Consider the following 19,553-nt stretch of genomic DNA (forward strand, 5'->3'; position numbering starts at 1 on the left):
CTAAGATCGTGTCTTCATCTGAGATCTTATTCAGTCCTGGACTGTTTTCAGAGCGAGGGTTATGAGTATTATTTGCTAGAACTTCACTAAGATGTTTAGTTCAGGGGCTGTAACAGGGTATACAAGATTTAAATTGAGGAGATATTAGAGGAGTGAAACAATCCGAGGGAAATCTTAGACTGAACCTCATCCCCAGAGACCTATGGCTCAAGGCTGCCCCAGATTCTGCCAAGAACTAGAAGTTCATATGATAGTAAGTTGAAGAGACAGCATAAAAACGATCAACTTCATCAGCATCCTACCATGTCTTCTCATTCTTAGCTCAGACTTACAATGGACAGAACATTAGAAGAGAGACCATTTCTAATCTAGAACTTCATGGTTCTTGCCTCTAGAAGTAGAAAAGAAATTAGCAAGCCTCAAATACTTCGGAACATCATGTTACATGGTTTCATCCTTCTTTTATTCAAGTTGTACGTCTCTTTTACAGATGCTAATAAATGAATCCATTCTTTTACTAAAAAAAAAAAAAAGGCATAAATTCCACCATTCCGTTCAATGAAATTCTGAGTAGGAAGGGGGAGAATAATTGTCTTTTTTTCAATTGGTTTCCAATCTCAAGTCTTTCATAGTGGGTTCTGGACTCACAGGTGATCAAAGACGTTGTAAATAATAATTTTGTTTCTACTGAATCTTGATTTATTTGTTGACTTTAGAATCAAATCCCCAGCAAGAGGTGACTTGATTGTGTTCTGATGGCACAATGTGTTTCATTAAGTCATAATGTCAATTATGTCGGTTCCTAGCAATTTCCTGTTTCCGTCCCTCTATCCACATGATTATACTTGTGCTTTGGGAAGATCATTTTGGCTGCTGTGTAACAAACAGACAGACTGAAGCAAGAAAACAGGAACAACAGTTACTTGCTGACCTGAATTACTAAAAGGATGGGAAGGGATGGAAGTGGATAAAGGTTTCCTGGAGGGGACTTCCCTCATTGCACAGTGGTTAAGAATCCACCTGCCAATGCAGGGGACACAGGTTCGAGCCCTGGTCTGAGAAGATCCCACATGCCGCGGAACAACTAAGCCTGTGCATCACAACTACTGAGACTGCGCTCTACAGCCTGCGAGCCACAACTACTGAAGCCCGCGTACCTAGAGCCTGTGCTCCGCAACAAGAGAAGCCACCGCAATGAGAAGCCCATGCACCGCAACGAAGAGAAGCCCCTGCTCACTGCAACTAGAGAAAGCCCGCATGCAGCAACGAAGACACAACACAGCCAAAAAATAAATAAATAAAAAATAAAATAAAAAAAAAAGTTTCCCGGAAAAGATGGTCTTCATAGCTACTTTGAGGAGATTGCTTTGGTTCTTAACAATTACATAGTATTAGTCTTTCTCCAACACGGGTAGGTACATTTATATTGCCCTCCCAATTTTGTTTTGTTTTGTGGTATGCGGGCCTCTCACTGCTGTGGCCTCTCCTGTTGCGGAGCACAGGCCCTGGACCTGCAGGCCCAGCGGCCATGGCCCACGGGCCCAGCCGCTCTGCGGCATGTGGGATCCTCCCGGACCGGGGCACGAACCCGTGTCCCCTGCATCAGCAGGCGGACTCCCAACCACTGCGCCGCCAGGGAAGCCCCCAATATATTTTTTTAAAAAGAAAATGTTCAATGAGATAAGCTTAGAGACCTTTTAAACTTTTCCGTCTTTTCAGTAGTTTCATATTGGTTACAGAGTTTGTGACCTAAAAAGTTTTTAATACATTTAAACATTAAACATTTGCTCCAGAAACTGCTATGCTTCTGGAGATTCAGAAATAATGATACCAATTTTGCCTTATCTCTCACTTAATTCCAAGTCTGACATAAAAGACTTTTCTATAAGTAATATATAGTACATAAAAGACAAAGGAGAAAATGTAGAGAACACCACTGAAAATGGTAGCCCAAATAAGTTCACAATTTTCCATTGTCAACATGAGATATTGCTTGAAGCTCGGGTCATTTCCTAACTTTGAACTCAAAGGTTAATGAGTTTCTCAAGTTCTTTCTAAACGATACAGTTCCCAAAGAGGCATTCTATAAGGAGAAGATGACTTCATTTTACCCAGCAAGTGATATATATGACATCACTGTATTTTAAAACCCTGCAAAACAAACAGTGCCGTATGGTTCAATTTTTTTCCAACAGCAAACTAACAATCTGGAGTATTCTAATAAATTGTTGTTAGGAATATTTTTGGCCAAACTTTTCTTTTTCCCTTGTTACAACTGGTTTGCTAATAGATTTCTTTAGCTTTAGAGTTATAATTAGAAGACAGTTTCTACTTTGCGTAATCAAATTGTAATTGCTGTTTGGGTGAAATCCAACCCGTTTAAGCATCAGTACTTCCAAAAAAACAATGTCTGGCAAAAAGAGGATAACAAATGCCATGCTCTAATGATCCAGGTTATCTAATAATGTTTTCCTAACAGTTGAGTTTTTATTGTTTTTTAGAGTCTGGACAGCAAGTGATATTAGAATTATCAATGTATTTTAAGGCATCACATTTGCAACTGACAATAAATTAATGTTCTCTGATAAACACTAATGATGGTAATAAGAAACAAAAATTCACTTGGGGTCAGAAACCTCCCAGTCTTAGGTCTGTCGTTTGTTAAATTTGTGCTCCAATGCCTGAATTTATTTCCAGTGCCCGGAGAATTTCCAAACACATACATCTCTTGCTTTAGAAGCCAAAAAGCTCAGTTGCAGGCCCTGGTAGAATGAATGAACATAACTGTGTTTCTAGCTCCCCACCCTCCTGCCCACTTTCTAACCGCCTCCCTAGAAACTCTGTAAGTCTTTCAGAAAACTCCATCCTTTGTTAAATCAGCTAGTCATTTTCTGTTGCTTACAACCAAGAAGCCTCACGTCTACTTCAAAAATGCATCTCAAGTCTGTCCACTTGTCTTCATCTCAGCTGTCACCACTCTATGCAGTCCAGACTCCCATGACATCTGTTCTGCACTAAAGGAGCAGCTTCCCGACTAGTCTCCCTGCACCCACCTTGTCCTTCTCAAACCCAATGTACATGTAACAGTTAATGTGATCAGTCCTAAATACAAAAGGAACATTAATCATTCTTCTCCATAAAATTCTTCTAATTGATCTAAATATATACTTTAAAAATCTTTAACACAATCAATATAGCTCAATATGACTTGCCTCCTGGGTGCCTCTCCAACCTCATCTCTTGCCGCTCTCCCCCATTCTCTGTGCTTCAGCCACACTGGCCTTCTTTCTTACCTTGAGGCTTGCAGGCATACTCTCCCCTACCTGGAATACCTTCCTCTCTAGTCAGTCTGTCTAACACCTCCTCATTCTTTAGGTCTCAGTTAAAGTGTACTTGCATTAAAGAGGCCTTTCCTTATGCCTCATTCTAAAATAAGTCTTCCTACTTATGGACCTCATAACACCCTGTACATTCCATCTATTAAAATTATTATAATGTATAATTATGTGTTTATATTTGTGTTGTTTAGAATCTCTCTCTCTCCTCAATTCTACCAGGGCAGGAAATATGTCTATTTATTTTACCTTGTATTCCAGTAGCTGGCACATAAAATCCACTTAATTAATAAAGATGTTGAATAAATTTAAAAAATGCACATTACTCAGTGAAAGAAGCCAATCTGAAAAAGCTGCATATTATATTATTCCAACTATAGACATTCTGAAAAAGGCAAAACTATGGAGACAGTAAAAAGATTAGTGGTTTCCAGGAGTTCAGGGTAGGGGAAGGGATCAATAAGCAGGGCACAGAGAATTTTTTAGGGCAGTGAAAATACCCTGGATGGTACTATAATGAGGGATACATGTCCTTATATATTTGTCCAAACCCATTTAATATACAACACTAACATTTAGGGAAGTAAACTTGAGGACAAAAACGATGACAGATGTTGATAACAGGAGGGGTGCTCTGCGTGTGTGGGGACAGAGGGTATATGGGAAATCTCTGTAACTGCGTCTCAATTTTGTTGTGAACCTAGAACTGCTCTGAAAAATAAAGTCTTTTAAAAAATAAGGTATTGAGGAACAAATCTTAAAAAAAAGAAAAAAGAAACAGAATATGTAACTTTCTAATCAAGCTAGATCAATAAAACAAAAGGTAGGAAAAAGAAAACATAGTAAAGCATGGTTTAAAAAAGAAAAAAAGAGGGCTTCCCTGGTGGCGCAGTGGTTGAGAGTCCACCTGCCGATGCAGGGGACACGGGTTCGTGCCCCGGTCTGGGAAGATCCCACATGCCGCGGAGCGGCTAGGCCCGTGAGCCATGGCTGCTGAGCCTGTGCGTCCGGAGCCTGTGCTCTGCAACGGGAGAGGCCACAACAGTGAGAGGTCCGCGTACCGCAAAAAAAAAAAAAAAAAAGAAATAAAGGACTTCCCTGGTGGCACACTGGTTGAGAGTCCACCTGCCGATGCAGGGGACACGGGTTCGTGCCTCGGTCTGGGAAGATCCCACATGCCGCAGAGCGGCTGGGCCCGTGAGCCATGGCCGCTGAGCCTGTGCGTCCGGAGCCTGTGCTCCGCAACGGGAGAGGCCACAACAGTGAGAGGCCCGCGTATCGGGGGGAAAAAAAAAATTAAGATGGTGAAAAATTCTAAACATATCAGTAACTATAATGAATACAGTGAGTAAAATATCCTATTTCAAGAATATACTCTATATTTCTATTCTCTGGATTATTTTCTCAATTATAAATAATAAGATGAAAAATGTTTTGTATCTCTTACTTTTTAAAATAAAATCTAATTATAATAATCTAATATTAAAAATATTAAAATATTAAATAATCTAATAATAAAAAATATGAAATCTAACAATCTAATATAAAAAGATTAAATATTAAAAAATATTAATAATCTAATAAAAAATATTAAAAATCTAATATTAAAAAATCTAATATTAAAATATCAACCTAACAAAAATTGGGAGGTGCATATAAAGAAGTGCTTAGGAGTTATATCATTAAATCCTTATAACATAAAAGAAGAAAAGTCTACAATTAACAGTCTAAAATTCTACCTTAAGAAACTAGAAAAAGAGGAGGAATTTACACTCAAAATAAGCAGAAGGAAGGAAATAATAAAAGAAGAAATCAATGAAATAGAAAATGGACAAACAATAGAGAAAATCAATATATGTGAAAGCTGGCTCCTTGACAACAGCCATAACACTGATAAACTGCTAGTTAGACTGGTTAAAAAAAAAAAGATGACACACTGACCAATATCAGAAATGGGAGAGGGAACATTACTGTAGATTCTCCATCTTTTTTAAAAAGGCAATATTATGAACAACTCCATGCTAACAAATTTGACAATTTATATGTAATGGATAAATTCCTTGAAAGACACAAATTACCAAAACTGATTCAAAAAGAAACATGAAAGCTGAATAGCACTACAGTCGACCCTTGAACAACGAGGGGGTTAACCTGCGTATAATATAGTCGGCCTTCCGTTTTCACGGTTCCTCCACATCTACAGATCTAACCAACTGTGGACCATGTAGTATTATAGTATTTACTATTGAAAAGATCTGTGTATAAGTGGACCCGCACAGTTCAAACCTGTGCTGTGCAAGGGTCAACTGTATATCAATCTTAAAAATTGAATCTGTAATGAAAAACACTCCCATAAAGAAAACTCCAGGTCCAGATGGCTTCATCAGTAGACCTACCCTTTAAGGAAGAAGTAATACCAGTCCTAAAACAAATTCAGAAAACAAGGAGGAGGGAACACTTCCTAACCCATTTTATGAGGCCATCATTAAACTGATATCAAAACCACACAACAATATCCAAGTAAATAAAATGATAGGTCAGTGGATGGAAATGAATGAATCCTTAATAGAATTTTAGCAAAAATTGATCCTTTGATATTTAAGGGGGTTTTAGCTCCGGAATCCAAAGCTGACTCGACGGTCGAAGACCAATCAATGTAACTCGACACATTAAAATAATTGTTAAGTATGCTCACGTAGATAGATGCATTTTTTTTACAATATTCAATATTTATTGATGATAAAAACTCTCATCAGCTAATTAGAAATGGAAGAGTACTTCCATGCTCTCATAAAGAAAGAAAACAATCCTGCAGCTATCATCATTCTTAACAGTGAAATATACTGAGTGCTTTCCCCTTGAAGAACAAGATAAGGATACCCATTTTTGCCACTTATATTCAGTCTTACGTTGGAGGTGCAAGCCAGTGCAAAAAGACAAAACATAAATGAAAGGTATACATATGGGAGAGGAAGAGTAATGAGTTGTCTTTATTTGCAGGCAGCATGATCATTTACGTAGACCCTCCTAAAAACAAATCTACCAAAAAAACTAAAAAACCTAATGCCTGAGTTTAGTAAGTTTTCCGTATAGTTGGTCAAAATATAAATTGTATTTCTCTGTATCAGCAATGAATAACTTGAAGTTGACATTTAAAATAATATCATCAGGCTTCCCTGGTGGCGCAGTGGTTGCGGGTCCGCCTGCCGATGCAGGGGACGCAGGTTTGTGCCCCGGTCCGGGAGAGTCCCGCATGCCGCGGGGCGGCTAGGCCCGTGGGCCTTGGCCGCTGAGCCTGTGCATCCGGGGCCTGTGCTCTGCGGCGGGAGAGGCCGCGTACCGCAAAAAAAAAAAAAAATAATAATAATAATATCATTTGGTGGGGGAGTGGCCAAGACGGCAGAGCAGGAAGACCCTGAGTTCACCTCTTGCCACGGGCACACCGAAATGACAACTATTTACAGAGCAACTATTGATGCGAATGACCAGAAGAAAAGAGGAAAAGATCTGCTACAACTAAAGATATAAAGAAGGAACCACAGTGAGATGGGTAAGCAGGGCAAAGATGTGGTACAGTCAAGAGGCCATAACCCCGGGTAGGCAACCCACACATGATAGGATAATTACAACTGCAGAGGTTCTCCCCAAGGCGGAAGGGGTCCAGGCCTCACACCGGGCTCCCCACCCTGGGTTTCCGGTACCAGCAAGACGAGCTCCCAGAACATTTGGCTTTGAAGGCCAGCAGGGCTTACTTTCAGGAGAGCCAGAGGGCTGGAGAAATAGAGACTCCACTCTTAAAGGGCGCACACAAAATCTCACACGTTCTTGGACCCGGAGCAGAAGCAGTAGTTTGAAAGAAGCCTGAGTCAGACCTACCTGCTGATCTTGGAGAGACTCCCTGAGAGGCAGGAGGCATCTAGAGCTCAGCGTGGGGACACAGACACTGGTAGCAACCATTCTGAGAGCTCATTCTACCAAAAGGACATTGGGGCTGGCAAGTGTCACTTTGGAATCCTCCCTCGAGCATGTGAGCACCAGGATCTTGCTTGCCTCACCCACCAGCCTGCAGGCATCAGTACTGGGACACCTCAGGCCAAGTAGCTAGCTGGGCAGGGACAGAGCCCCACCCACAAGCAGGCGGGCTTCTTTAAGACCCCCGAACCCACAGCTGCCCCAGGACCCAGCCCTGTCCACCAGAGGGCCCAAGACCTGAAACTAGGCCTAGAATCCCCCAGGGTCCCACAGCCAGCCATCTCCACAGCTGGCCCTGCCCACTGGCAGGCTGATACCAACCCCTGGACTCACAGGGCCCTGGCTCCACACTGGACCCACAGCCTGGCTCCACCTACTAATGGGCTGGCACTAGCCCTGGGACCAGCCTCACCCACCAGTGGACAAGGCATCAGCCCCAACACCCTCTGGGCCCTGGCCACACAGAGTAAACTTAAGAAAATAAAAATCATATCCAGAATCTTTTCTGACCACAATGCCATGAGACTAGAAATCAACTACAAGGAAAAAACCGCAAGAACACAAACACATGAAGGCTAAACAATATGCGACTAAACAACCAACGGATCACTAAAGAAATCAAAGAAAATTTAAAAATACCTGGAGGCAAATGAAAATGAAAACATAATGATCCCAAATCTATGCGAAGCAGCAAAAACAGTTCTAAGAGGGAAGTTTACAGTGATACAAGCCCACCTCAGGAACAAGAAAACCTCAAAGAAACAACCTAACCTTACACTTAAAGGAATTAGAAAAACAAACAAAACCCAGTTAGTAGAAGGAAAGAAATGATAAAGATCAGAGCAGAAATAAATGAAATAGAGACAAAAAAACTAAGAGCTGGTTCTTTGAACAGATAAACAAAATTAATAAACCTTTACTCAGATTCATCAAGAAAAAAGGAGACAGGGCCCAAGTCAATAAAATCAGAAATTAAAAAGGAGAAGTTACAACTGACACCACAGAAGTACAAAAGATCATAAAAGATTACCATGAACAATTATATGCCAATAAAATATTTGCAAATGATATATCCAACAAGGGGTTAATATCCAAAATAAACAAAGAACTCATTGAACTCAGTATCAAAAGTTGCCCAACAACCCTATTAAAAATTGGGCAGAGGAACTGATTACACATTTTTCCAAAGAAGACATACGGATGGCCAACATACATATGAAAGGATGCTCAACATCAGAGATCATCAGGAAAATGCAAATCAAAACCACAATGAGATATCACTTCATACCTGTCAGAACGGCTATTATCAAAAAGGCAAGAAATAACAAGTGTTGGTAAGGACGTGGAGAAAAGGAAACCCTTGTGCAGTGTTGGTGGGAATGTAAACTGTTACAGCCACTATGGAAAACAGTATGGAAATTCCTCAAAAAATTAAAAATAGAACTGCCATAAGATCCAGTAATTCCACTCCTGGGTATTTTTCTGATGAGAAAACAAACACTAATTCAAAAAGATATATGCACCCTGTGTGCATTGCAGCATTGTTTACACTAGCCAGGATATGGAAGCAACATAAGTGCCCATCAATAGATAGATGGATAAAGAAGATATCACACACACACACACACACACACACACACACACACACACACACAGGAATATTACACAGCCATAAAAAAAGAATGGAATCTTGCCATTTGTGACAACATGGATGGGCCTAGAGGGTATCATGCTAAGTGAAATAAGTCACAGAGAAAGAAAAATACTGTATGATTTCACTTATATGTAAAATCTAGAAAACAAAACAAATGAACAAATATAACAAAACAGAAATAGCTATAGATACAGAGAAAAAAACAGGTGATTGCCAGAGCAGGGCCGGGGGGAAGAGGAAAGAAATAGGTAAGGGAGAATAAGAGGTACAAACTTCCAGTTACAAAATAAATGAGTCACAGATATTCAATATGCAGTGTAGGGAATACAGTCAAAAACTATGTAATGTCTTAGTATGGTGACAGATAATAACCAGACTTATCACAGTGATCATTTTGAAATGTACAGAAATATTCAATCACTCTGTCATGTAGTAAGAACTAACATTGTGCTGTAGGTCAATTATACTTCAAAAACAAACTCTCTCATAGAAAAAGAGATCAGATTTGTGGTTACCCAGAGGCAGGTAGTTGGGGAGGGAGAATTAGATGAAGGCAGTCAAAAGGTACAAACTTCCAGGTATAAGATAAATAAGTGCTAGGGATGTAATGTACAACATGATAAATATAATTAACACTGTTGTATGTTATATATGAAAGCTAAGAAAGCAAACCCTAAGAGTTCTCATCCCAAGGAAAGGTAATTTTATATTTATTTAATGTATCTATATGAGATGATGGATGTTCTCTAAACTTATTGTGCTAATCACTAGATTTCTAATCATTTCATGATGTAAGTCAAATCATTATGCTGTACATCTTAACTTATACAGTGCTGTATGTCAATTATATCTTAATAAAACTGGAAGAAAAAAGATTACCAAAAAAAAATTAAATATTATTTAGAACAGTATCTAAAAACATAAAGTACATACAAATTAAGTTAACAAAATAATGCAAGATCTAAGCACTGAAAACTACAAATGCTACTGAGAAGAATAAAAGAACTGGGTGAATGTAAAGACATATTCTATCTATAAATTGGAAGATTTGATGTTTTTATGATATCAATTCACCCTAAACTGACCTATAGATTCAAATGTAATAACAATTAAAATTCCAATAGGCTTTTTTGAAGGGTAGAAAATGGTAGAATATTCTAAAATCTATATGGAAATCCAGCAAACCTAGAAAGATATGTTTAAAAAAGCAGAACAAGGTTGGCATACTCATACTACCTACTATCAAGACTTACTACAAAAAAAAAAAAAGACTTAGTACAGCAATCAAGAGGGACCTAGAGTCTGTCATACAGAGTGAAGTAAGTCAGAAAGAGAAAAACAAATATCATATGCTAACACATATATATATGGAATCTAAAAAAAAATGGTTCTGATGAACCTAGGGGCAGGACAGGAATAAAGACACAGAGAATGGGCTTGAGGACATGGGGAGGGGGAAGGGTAAGCTGGGATGAAGTGAGAGAGTAACACTGACATATATACACTACCAAATGTAAAACAGATAGCTAGTGCGAAGCAGCTACAGAGCACAGGGATATCAGCTCGGGGCTTTGTGACCACCTAGAGGGGTGGGATAAGGAGGGTGGGAGGGAGACGCAAGAGGGAGGGGATACGGGGATATATGTATGCCTATAGCTGATTCACTTTGTTGTACGGCAGAAACTAACACACCATTGTAAAGCAATTATACTCCAATAAAGATGTTAAAAAAAAAGAGACTGTAGTACTGGCATAAGGATAGACACACAGATACAGAACAGAGGAGAGTCCAGAGCTAGACACGCACATATATGGTCAGTTGATTTTGAAAAAGATGTCAAGGTAATGCAATGGGGAAAGGCTAATCTGTCCAACAACTGTAACAATTGGATATCCATATGGGAAAATAAAAAGAAACCTCAATCCTTACCTATAACCAGGCAGAGTTAAAATGAGTAGAAAATTTCTCCTCCAGAAGTGGCTCTCCTGAGTCCTTTATGTTTTATTTTCTGGTACTTACAGGCTTTACCAACATGCCTAGTTTACCCATCAGGACAGGTCAAACACTGAAATGAGCATTACTTGGACTTTGAAAGAATTTGGTGTTACCAACGGTATTCAGTCAGGCCAATTCACAGAAGTCTCGTGCTACTGCAATAGCTTGGCACACATCCCAAGAACTGAACAATTCCTTCCGACTAGTTCTACGCCCTACATCCCTGGAAAAATCTTTAAATTCCCTACTCTGGATTTCAAATCTTTCTTTCTTTTCCCCAAATTTCCACCACTAAACTGGGCATGTTTCATTGATTATCTGGGCCCAGGCTCATCATCTTTTTCCAATAAGGCTAAAATACTGTCTTGGCTAATGGACCACTGAGCTCTGCCCACAGGAAATCTCTGACTGGCCTTTGTCTTTACTGACCTTGGCCTCCTATTCACTTCTTGGGCCAAACTACAGTATTGGATTTTCATTCTGGCTCAACTCTTCACACCCCCGTCTCTTTGTATTCCTCTCCTTATCCTCTTAAAGCTCATTTTCCTAACTCGCCATAGAGATCACTAAAGCTAGTATTTTCCCTGAAGATTAAAAAATACTTAAGATAACATGTTTATAATTAGTAACTCCTCATTTTCAATTCACAGTCTCTTTCGGAGGGAGCTGTTATCTTTTATAACCAGACATTACTAAATGAATAAGTGATGAAACCTTCAGAGAGAGGGATCAGTCATTTAAAGGCTGCTCTCCCCACTGTTAGCACTGACACGCCTCGTACAGGTCACCTCACGCCCCACCAACTTATTCCTCCTCCATCATCTTTAAAATTGGAAAGAATTTTTTTCCATCAATGATAGATCTTTAGGTCCAAAGACGAACACTGCTCATTCGCATGCTCTCTTACATACTCTTGTGCTCTTCCTATTTAGTTTTCTCCCCTGAAGAACCTGGAATAATTCAAGGGATATTTTTTTTTTGAGGACCTCACCTTATAATGCATTCACCCCTCTGCACCACCCCCCGCCTGCCCCCCACCGGAAACAAAAAAAGAAAAAAAACACTGTTTCTTCCTGAAATCAATCAAGCAACATCCCGTGGGTAAGTGGACTCTCTTGCATTAATATAACTCATGTAATTAATATAATGCAGGAGTCCCGGTGGCCTGGCGAGGCAGTCTCAGACACTTCCATCCAGCCTTCCCTCAGCCCTCTCCCTCACTGGGCTCAGACCTGCACCTTAGTCTGACTCGCACCTCCTGCCTTCCCTGCCTCCACCCACCCCAGGTGTTTATCCTAATAAAACACTTGCACGTTCAATCCTATCTTGGCATTTGCTTCTCAGATGACCCAGCCTGACACATCTGGATTAATAACTTACTTAAATTTATGTTTTCCTGAAACTAGCAGCTCTTAAGTGCGTCCTCAGAAAATGGGTAAAGAAACGGATTTTGTAATGCAGATCTCAGATACAGAGTTCCTCCTCTGTTCCATTTATCCCCATCTTGAAAAAGATATTAATAAAAGGAAATTAGGCTTTTAAATAGTTGTGTCACACTAACAACTTTCCTAATACTAAGAGATTCTCCATTACATACAAATTCACCCAGTTCTAATGAGAAGAGAGCAAGTTATTTGATATTAACCACTTAGGTGTCTGGCTCTCTGATGGTAAGGTCCTGGAGGGTTAGCATGCTGCCTCATTCACTTTTTTACTGAGTACTGAGTTCATAGCAGGTACTCAATAAATGTCTATTGAATGGAGATGAAATCAGTGATGCTTAATTGCAGTGAGGTACAGTGATTAAAGAGGGGCGTGGTTCTCAGAACTTTCTAGGGATATGAAAAAACATATAAAATATACCCATTGTTTTCATTACACAAACCATAGAAAAAACTTCATATTTCATCTTACAAACCACAGAAAGTGAAGTTCAACAAAAATCCTGTTAGCTACAGTGGCAATAAGCAAAATATAAAGTGAGAAATATTATAGAGAACTGATTTTAAACCAATGAGGAGCTCTGCACCAGTCATACTCTATTCACCTAAAATCGTTGTCCTGCCCTTCTAAGAGCTGGCCAATACCTAATGTCTGGATTTAGAAGAGTAATAAGTTGCAATAACCATGTGGCTAGATATAGCGATACAGAATATGTATATGGGGTATATATAATACACGTGTGTTATATATGATATACTATATAAGATATAGATATAAAGGTTTACTCATACCAATATTCCCGTATACCCGTAGACTTACTCAAGTCTCATTATTTACGTACTGCCAACAGATATAACGATTTCTTCTAAAAAAAACAAAAAGAAAAATCCTGTATCTTCCTACATGTCAAGTAAAGGAGTTTCTTTAAAACAAAATATTGATCTATTTAGATGACAGTGGAAAGTTTACATTTACAAAATAACTTGATAACAGTAAAAGAAAATAGAACAGAAAGAGTGGAGAGTTAGATGAACTCCACAACTTCTGATTCCTTCATCATCACTTTAAAAAAGAGTAATTTATTTCACCAACTGTTGGCATATTTGTGATAATTAAACTCTTACTACAGCAATGAAAATAAGTGTATCACTGGAGATCTCAAACAATGAAGCTTTAACTAGTCTTTCCCATAATAGATTAACACATCTAAGCTATACCTTGTCATTGGGGAATTGTTGCTGCACATTAACTGGGTTTCCAATTAATGTCCCAATATTGTTTAAAGAACTCCATAATAACACTGGCTTGACTTTTAAGTGCACTCAGTGAATTTGAGAGGGAAGAAAGAATATTCCACACAACAGAGCCAGAAAAGGCAGAAAACATTTTTCTTCTTCCTCTCTTCATTATTTTCCCCAGAAACTACTGCAAGTGGGTAAAAATTAAAGACTAAAGATATACCTAAAACCATCGATGACAAGTTAAAATTATGAATTCCAGGTCTTTCAACATATAAAATGGTCTAATGAAAATTTTATGTAGAGTAAGTTCTACAGAATTGCAAGTTGGCCCTAAACTATGTAATATTGGGAAGTCTAATTCTTGTCCTACAGGCTTAGCAAAAAAATAAAACCATAGCTCTTCACATTTCAAATTACATGTCATTTTACCTATGAGTCAACCAAATAACGGATATGAACTGAGGTGCCTACCAGGTTCAGGGCATGATAAGACATTTCATAATGAACCCCCAGTTAAAGGAACTAATCCTAAAGAATTCAGCATGTATTTTATATGAATAAATGAGAAAAGCAAATAATTCCAAGTAGTTAAACAGAGGTAATGAATATATGAAAAGTTTCAATTAAAAGTTAAGGAAAATAAAGAGGCCTATAATTTTATAAAGTTTGACAAATTTGGTAGAAGAATAGAAAAATATGTATTTTTCTAGAGAAGATACTTTTGATTTCATATAAAAAGAAATGAAATTCTAATTACAAAAAGTGAATCAGTAGAAAAGGAACATTTATTCCTTTTCTAAAGATACTATTTTCCTAGTTAGCTATCAGAAACCACTCAAACAAACGCAGAACTTCTCAAACAACTGCTTATAACGTTTCATTATAGATGTTTTTTGGTAACAAAATATATTTCACATATTAAAAATAAGCAAGCTTTCATGCTACAGCATCTCCTTTCTTTTCTTCATTCAACAAATATTTATTGAGCTCTTAATATATAATTCAACATGGTTTTAATACTAGGGCTACACCACTGAACAAGATGGACTAAAATCACGGCCAACATGGAACTTACTTTCTAGGTGAGATAAATGACAGGCAAGAAAATAAGTAAAAGGTCTAGCATGTATATTCTACTACTATTCCACTGTCATTCTGCCATAATGTTGTCCTTTGGTTCAATGGCGCTGGATGTGGTTTAAATAGAATTACAATGTAATAAAAGCCTTTTAATATTTCAGATAAACCCTCTTGGCCCAGTTCTAAGCTAGATCTGTCTTAAAAGGATTACCATGATATAAACCTGGGATCACCAAACTTTTTCTATAATGAGTCACACATAAATATTTTAGGCTTTGCAGGCCATCTATGATCTATATCCCATATTCTACACTTACTTTTCCCTTTAAAAATGTAAAACTATTCTTATCTGGCAGGCCAAACAAAAACAGGCCAGGGGCTGAATCTGCCCTACAGCCACAGCTCTCCAACACCTGACCAAAAGATATGAGTATTCTTGCTTTTAAGTGGCTACGCTCAGTCATACATTTCATGTTTCTTTTATTTTTTTATATTTATTCTTTTGCTCTTGTTGTTCATTTGCCAAAATCTAATAAAACATTCTTTTCTAGAGCCACAGTAGTTCCAACTACTACAGCCTGAGTCAGTTCTGAAGAGCACGGCCACCTGCTCTACTTCACACAAGCAACAGAAAAATGTTCTTGGCAGAAAAACCTTCCTAAGTCTATACTTTAGAGAGATACGGCGGAGACTATACATGCTCTCCACTGACTTCCTGGAGCAGACACATATAAGGTCTAACGGTCCCTTACCTTGCTGGAGGAACGTCAATATTGGAAGAAACAACTTTTCGTTTTTGTTCAAGGAGACAGATGGAGCGAGTGTTTTCTTTTTCATGGTCAAGGACTCGGTTGACTTTTTTGGTGTCTGCTGTTTTCACATCCTCCTCCATGGCCAAGGGGAACAAGTGTTGATGAGACAGTTTTTTACTAGAGTCACGTTTTAAGTCCTCTGGTTGAAATGTGAAGGCCATTTCCCGCTTAATGCTCCCCACCTGTGAAATGAAATGCAAAAATTCTTAGTCACCCAAAATATCAGCTTTGCATGACTATGTGCAGATGGCCATGACGGGAGACCACAGACTCTGCTGTCCCTGTTCATCTTGAAGATTTTATAGTTTAAATGGGAAAAAAGTCACACAGAAATCAAATAACTGACATTACAAAGTAATGCACAATTGAGGCACCACCTGTCATAATGCAAACAAGAAGCATCGCAAGCACGAGAAAAGCCTTTCAGATGTGCAAAAACTTCGAAGGCTTGAAAGCGTGAGACTTAGAAAAATCTAAAAATTTAAAACATTATTGTTTTCTCTTCTACAACTGAGAAAACTCAATTAAGTAAATAAATTCTTAAATATTTCATGCTGATTATGTTTAATGAAGAGAGCTATATATATAAAATCAAGCCTTATATCTTTGACTATGATACTGATCTTAACCACACTCTTTATCTAATGAAGAATTGTTTTTTATCCTTTATTTATAGCAGTTAAGATCTTAATGAAATCCTTCATTAGTATGACAATTAAAAAGTCATATTAATTTTTCTTATGATTTTTTACTAAATGCAATGGTGATTAAAGTTTAAGACTAATATGAATTTAGACCTCAAGGAATTAAAACTGGTTAAGGAAAATAAAGAGGCCTATAATTTTATAAAGTTTGACAAATTTGGTAGAAGAATAGAAAAATATGTATTTTTCTAGAGAAGATACTTTTGATTTCATAAAAAAAGAAATGAAATTCTAATTACAAAAAGTGAATCGATAGAAAAGGAACATTTCAGATTTTAGGACTGTGATGACTGAAAAAGGAGACTAAAGTTAAAAAAGAAAAAGGATTTTGTAATGTCATTGGTGCTGTAAATGAGGTCTGGAGTGAACTTGTTAAAGTCCTAAGTATACAAAGAAGAACCAGACTATCTGGCAACCCAGAGCCTCACTCATCAGCAGAGTATGTTTCAAAATATGGGCATCTATAAGACATTTCACAGGTCCAGAGACAGTCTCTCCCTTTCATGAAGTCAGTGTACATAGTCAGTAAAGCTTCACTCGCCCACTTAAATAGAGGATATGCTTATTTGTTTCTTTTTAATTTTAGTTAGGAGGAAAAGCACAAAGCATGTGATCAAACAGATTTAGAATAATAGGAGCTAAAGCCATAAACATACAGCATCTTCAGAATAAAATGAGAATATGTGGGCCCAGTAACAGCAGAGACTGGCAAAGTATGGTATTAATGACTAGAAACTCTCAGACTAAAGGAAAACTCTGAAGTATATGTGTGTTGGGAGTCACAGGACCTGCTCACATATGTATTCTTCCCGAGCCCAGGGATGACTTGTGCCTCAGGATTGCCTTGGCTGGAATGTATCTTTCACAAGAACACAGAGCCCTAAACTGAGCTCCCTGCTCTCCTTGGCCTGCACTTGTCAGGAAAAAGAGAGTATCTTCCATGGTGTTCCTGCCAGACCGAGCCGCAGCTCCACAGGACAATGGTCAGCCACCTGGGTCTACTTGCAACTCATTAAAGAGTTACCATATTTCTTAGAATGCACTAGTTAATGAAGCAAAGTAAGAGTCCAAGAAAAATGAGTGCTTTTAAGAGCTAACTGTTTAAATGACATCGATACTCAATAGAAAGGAATAAGAAAATATTTCACACTTCTAAAATGCAATAAATTTTCAATAAAAACGTAGTTTGGAAAACTGACTAATGTAATTATAAATTTTTAAAATATCCATCACTAATCACTTTCAGTGCAACTTCTTCTGCCTGGAGGTGGAAGAGAGAGGGAGGCATTTTTTCCACCTCTAGAGCAGCTCATTCCCAGCGATGTTACAACAGGAATATGCCAAACGCCAGGCATGAAAGATGAAAACAAAGGCGTGGTTTTGATGATTATAAATAGTTTCTCCCTAAGTGTCAAGTGTTACAGTAATTAAATATTTAAGTAGTCATTAGTATTAAGTTGTAGCAATAATTGACATCCATACCTCCCTTGGGGTCAACTGGACTGGTTAAATGAATTCAATCCAAAGAGAGGAGGGTTGAGGGAGAACATTACAGAAAGTTTAGCTTTTAGCTCCAAATATTTGGGGAAAAAAGCCAGCATCTAAAGCAAATTAATACAAAGTAGAATAAACTTCCTATAGAAATGATATTATAATTGTATGTCATGCTCTTAGCTGAGACTTCATAATAAAATAAATTATGGTAATATTCAACAATGTAAGCTATAAATCTTCCATAATACATTCTAAACATAAAATTAATCTCTCAATAATAATCAGGAAATTTTAGCAATGTAATGAATTTCAAAGACTACTTAGCCCAGACTCCTTTTTAAAAGTGGAATTAAAATGAGTTAGAAATGATCAAAGAAGAGAAAAAAGTGTAGAGGTGAGCAAGAGACTTTAGATACTTTGAGTCATAGGTTCCACTGTTTGTAAGGCTGGTGGAAGGAGTGGGTCACAGGTGTAGATGTTCATTATATCACTATGCCTTAAATGTATATGTATATTACATGTTCTCTTTTTTAAATTTATTTTATTTAGTTATTTTTGGCTGCGTTGGGTCTTTATTGCTGTGCACAGGCTTTCTCTAGTTGCAGTGAGCGGGGGATACCCTTCGTTGTGGTGCGCGGGCTTCTCATTGCGGTGGCTTCTCTTGCTGCGGAGCACGGGCTCTAGGCGCGTGGGCCTCAGCAGTTGCAGCATGCGGGGTCAGTAGTTATGTCACTGGGGCCCTAGAGAGCAGGCTCAGTAGCTGTGGCGCACAGGTGTACTTGCTCCATGGCATGTGGGATCTTCCCGGACCAGGGAATCGAACCTGTGTCCCCTGCATTGGCAGGCGGATTCTTAACTACTGCGCCACCAGGGAAGCCCCTATAGTTTCTTTTTAATGTTCTTTTATTCATATCAGATATTATATTTAAAAATATTTTTTAAAAGGAGAGTACACGGAGAGAAGAGAATGGAGCAAGTATATGAAGTCAAATCTTAAGACATGGGCTCAGAAATGGCCCAGAGAAATAGGGTGGTGGCTGGGTTGGATGCTGGACAAAGGAGAATGCTCTAAGATGGGAGGTAATAGAGCCCATTTGAATGCTGAGGCAGGATGGAAAGGAAGGGATGAGTGAGGGTTTGGAGGAGGAGTAAAAGGGGGCAGCCATTGCACCTCCAGCAGATCAGCTGAGGAAAGCAGATAAAGGAAGATATGAGCCCATTTATATGAGATTTCCGGAAAAGGCAAATCCATAAAGACACAAAGCAGACCAGGGATTGCCTGGGGCTGGGGTTGAGAGCAGGAACTGATTGCAAACGGGCACCGGAGAACTTTTTGCCATGATGGAAATGTTCTGGAACTAGACTGTAGTGATTTGTACAATGCTATGAATTTATCAAAAATCCCTGAACTGTATTCTTACAATGGGATGAATATTATGGTATGTAAATTATACCTCGATAGTACTGTTGATTTAAAAAAAAAAAAAGGAAAGGAGGAAAGAACCAAACCAGGAGTAACTGGTGTAGAAAGTATATTCCCCAAGAACCACCTGGACCAGAAACTGGGAAACGGTGCCACAAAGAGGCAGCCACGAGGTGCTTGACAACCCAGGCTGCTGCAAGTAGCTGTGCTGTTATACCCTGCACACAAGAAAGATCAGCTAAAATCCAGTCCCCACTCAAGCCAGGTCCCCAGGCCTCTTCACCCATGGAAAAGGGACATTTTTCTAATTCATCCACCCGGAGAAGAACTTTTTGTACTTCATCTGCCCAGAGAGGGCACTCTTACTTATTTTTTTCCCAACTTGCACAATGCCCTGGT

General features: G+C 38.6%; 1 protein-coding gene across 6 annotated transcripts in view; it reads right to left on the reverse strand.

Moving 5' to 3' along the window:
- The window catches only part of ZNF704 (zinc finger protein 704), a 219,946-nt gene that overhangs the window by 159,057 nt on the left and 41,336 nt on the right, over positions 1-19,553 (reverse strand). For all 6 annotated transcript variants that reach the window (XM_073794552.1, XM_073794551.1, XM_073794553.1 and 3 more), the window contains one exon: positions 15,474-15,715. In XM_073794552.1, the coding sequence (XP_073650653.1) occupies positions 15,474-15,715 (242 nt within the window). The remainder of the gene's footprint in view (positions 1-15,473; positions 15,716-19,553) is intronic.

Source organism: Tursiops truncatus, chromosome 17, assembly GCF_011762595.2.
Source record: "Tursiops truncatus isolate mTurTru1 chromosome 17, mTurTru1.mat.Y, whole genome shotgun sequence".
NCBI classification, from domain to species: domain Eukaryota; kingdom Metazoa; phylum Chordata; class Mammalia; order Artiodactyla; family Delphinidae; genus Tursiops; species Tursiops truncatus.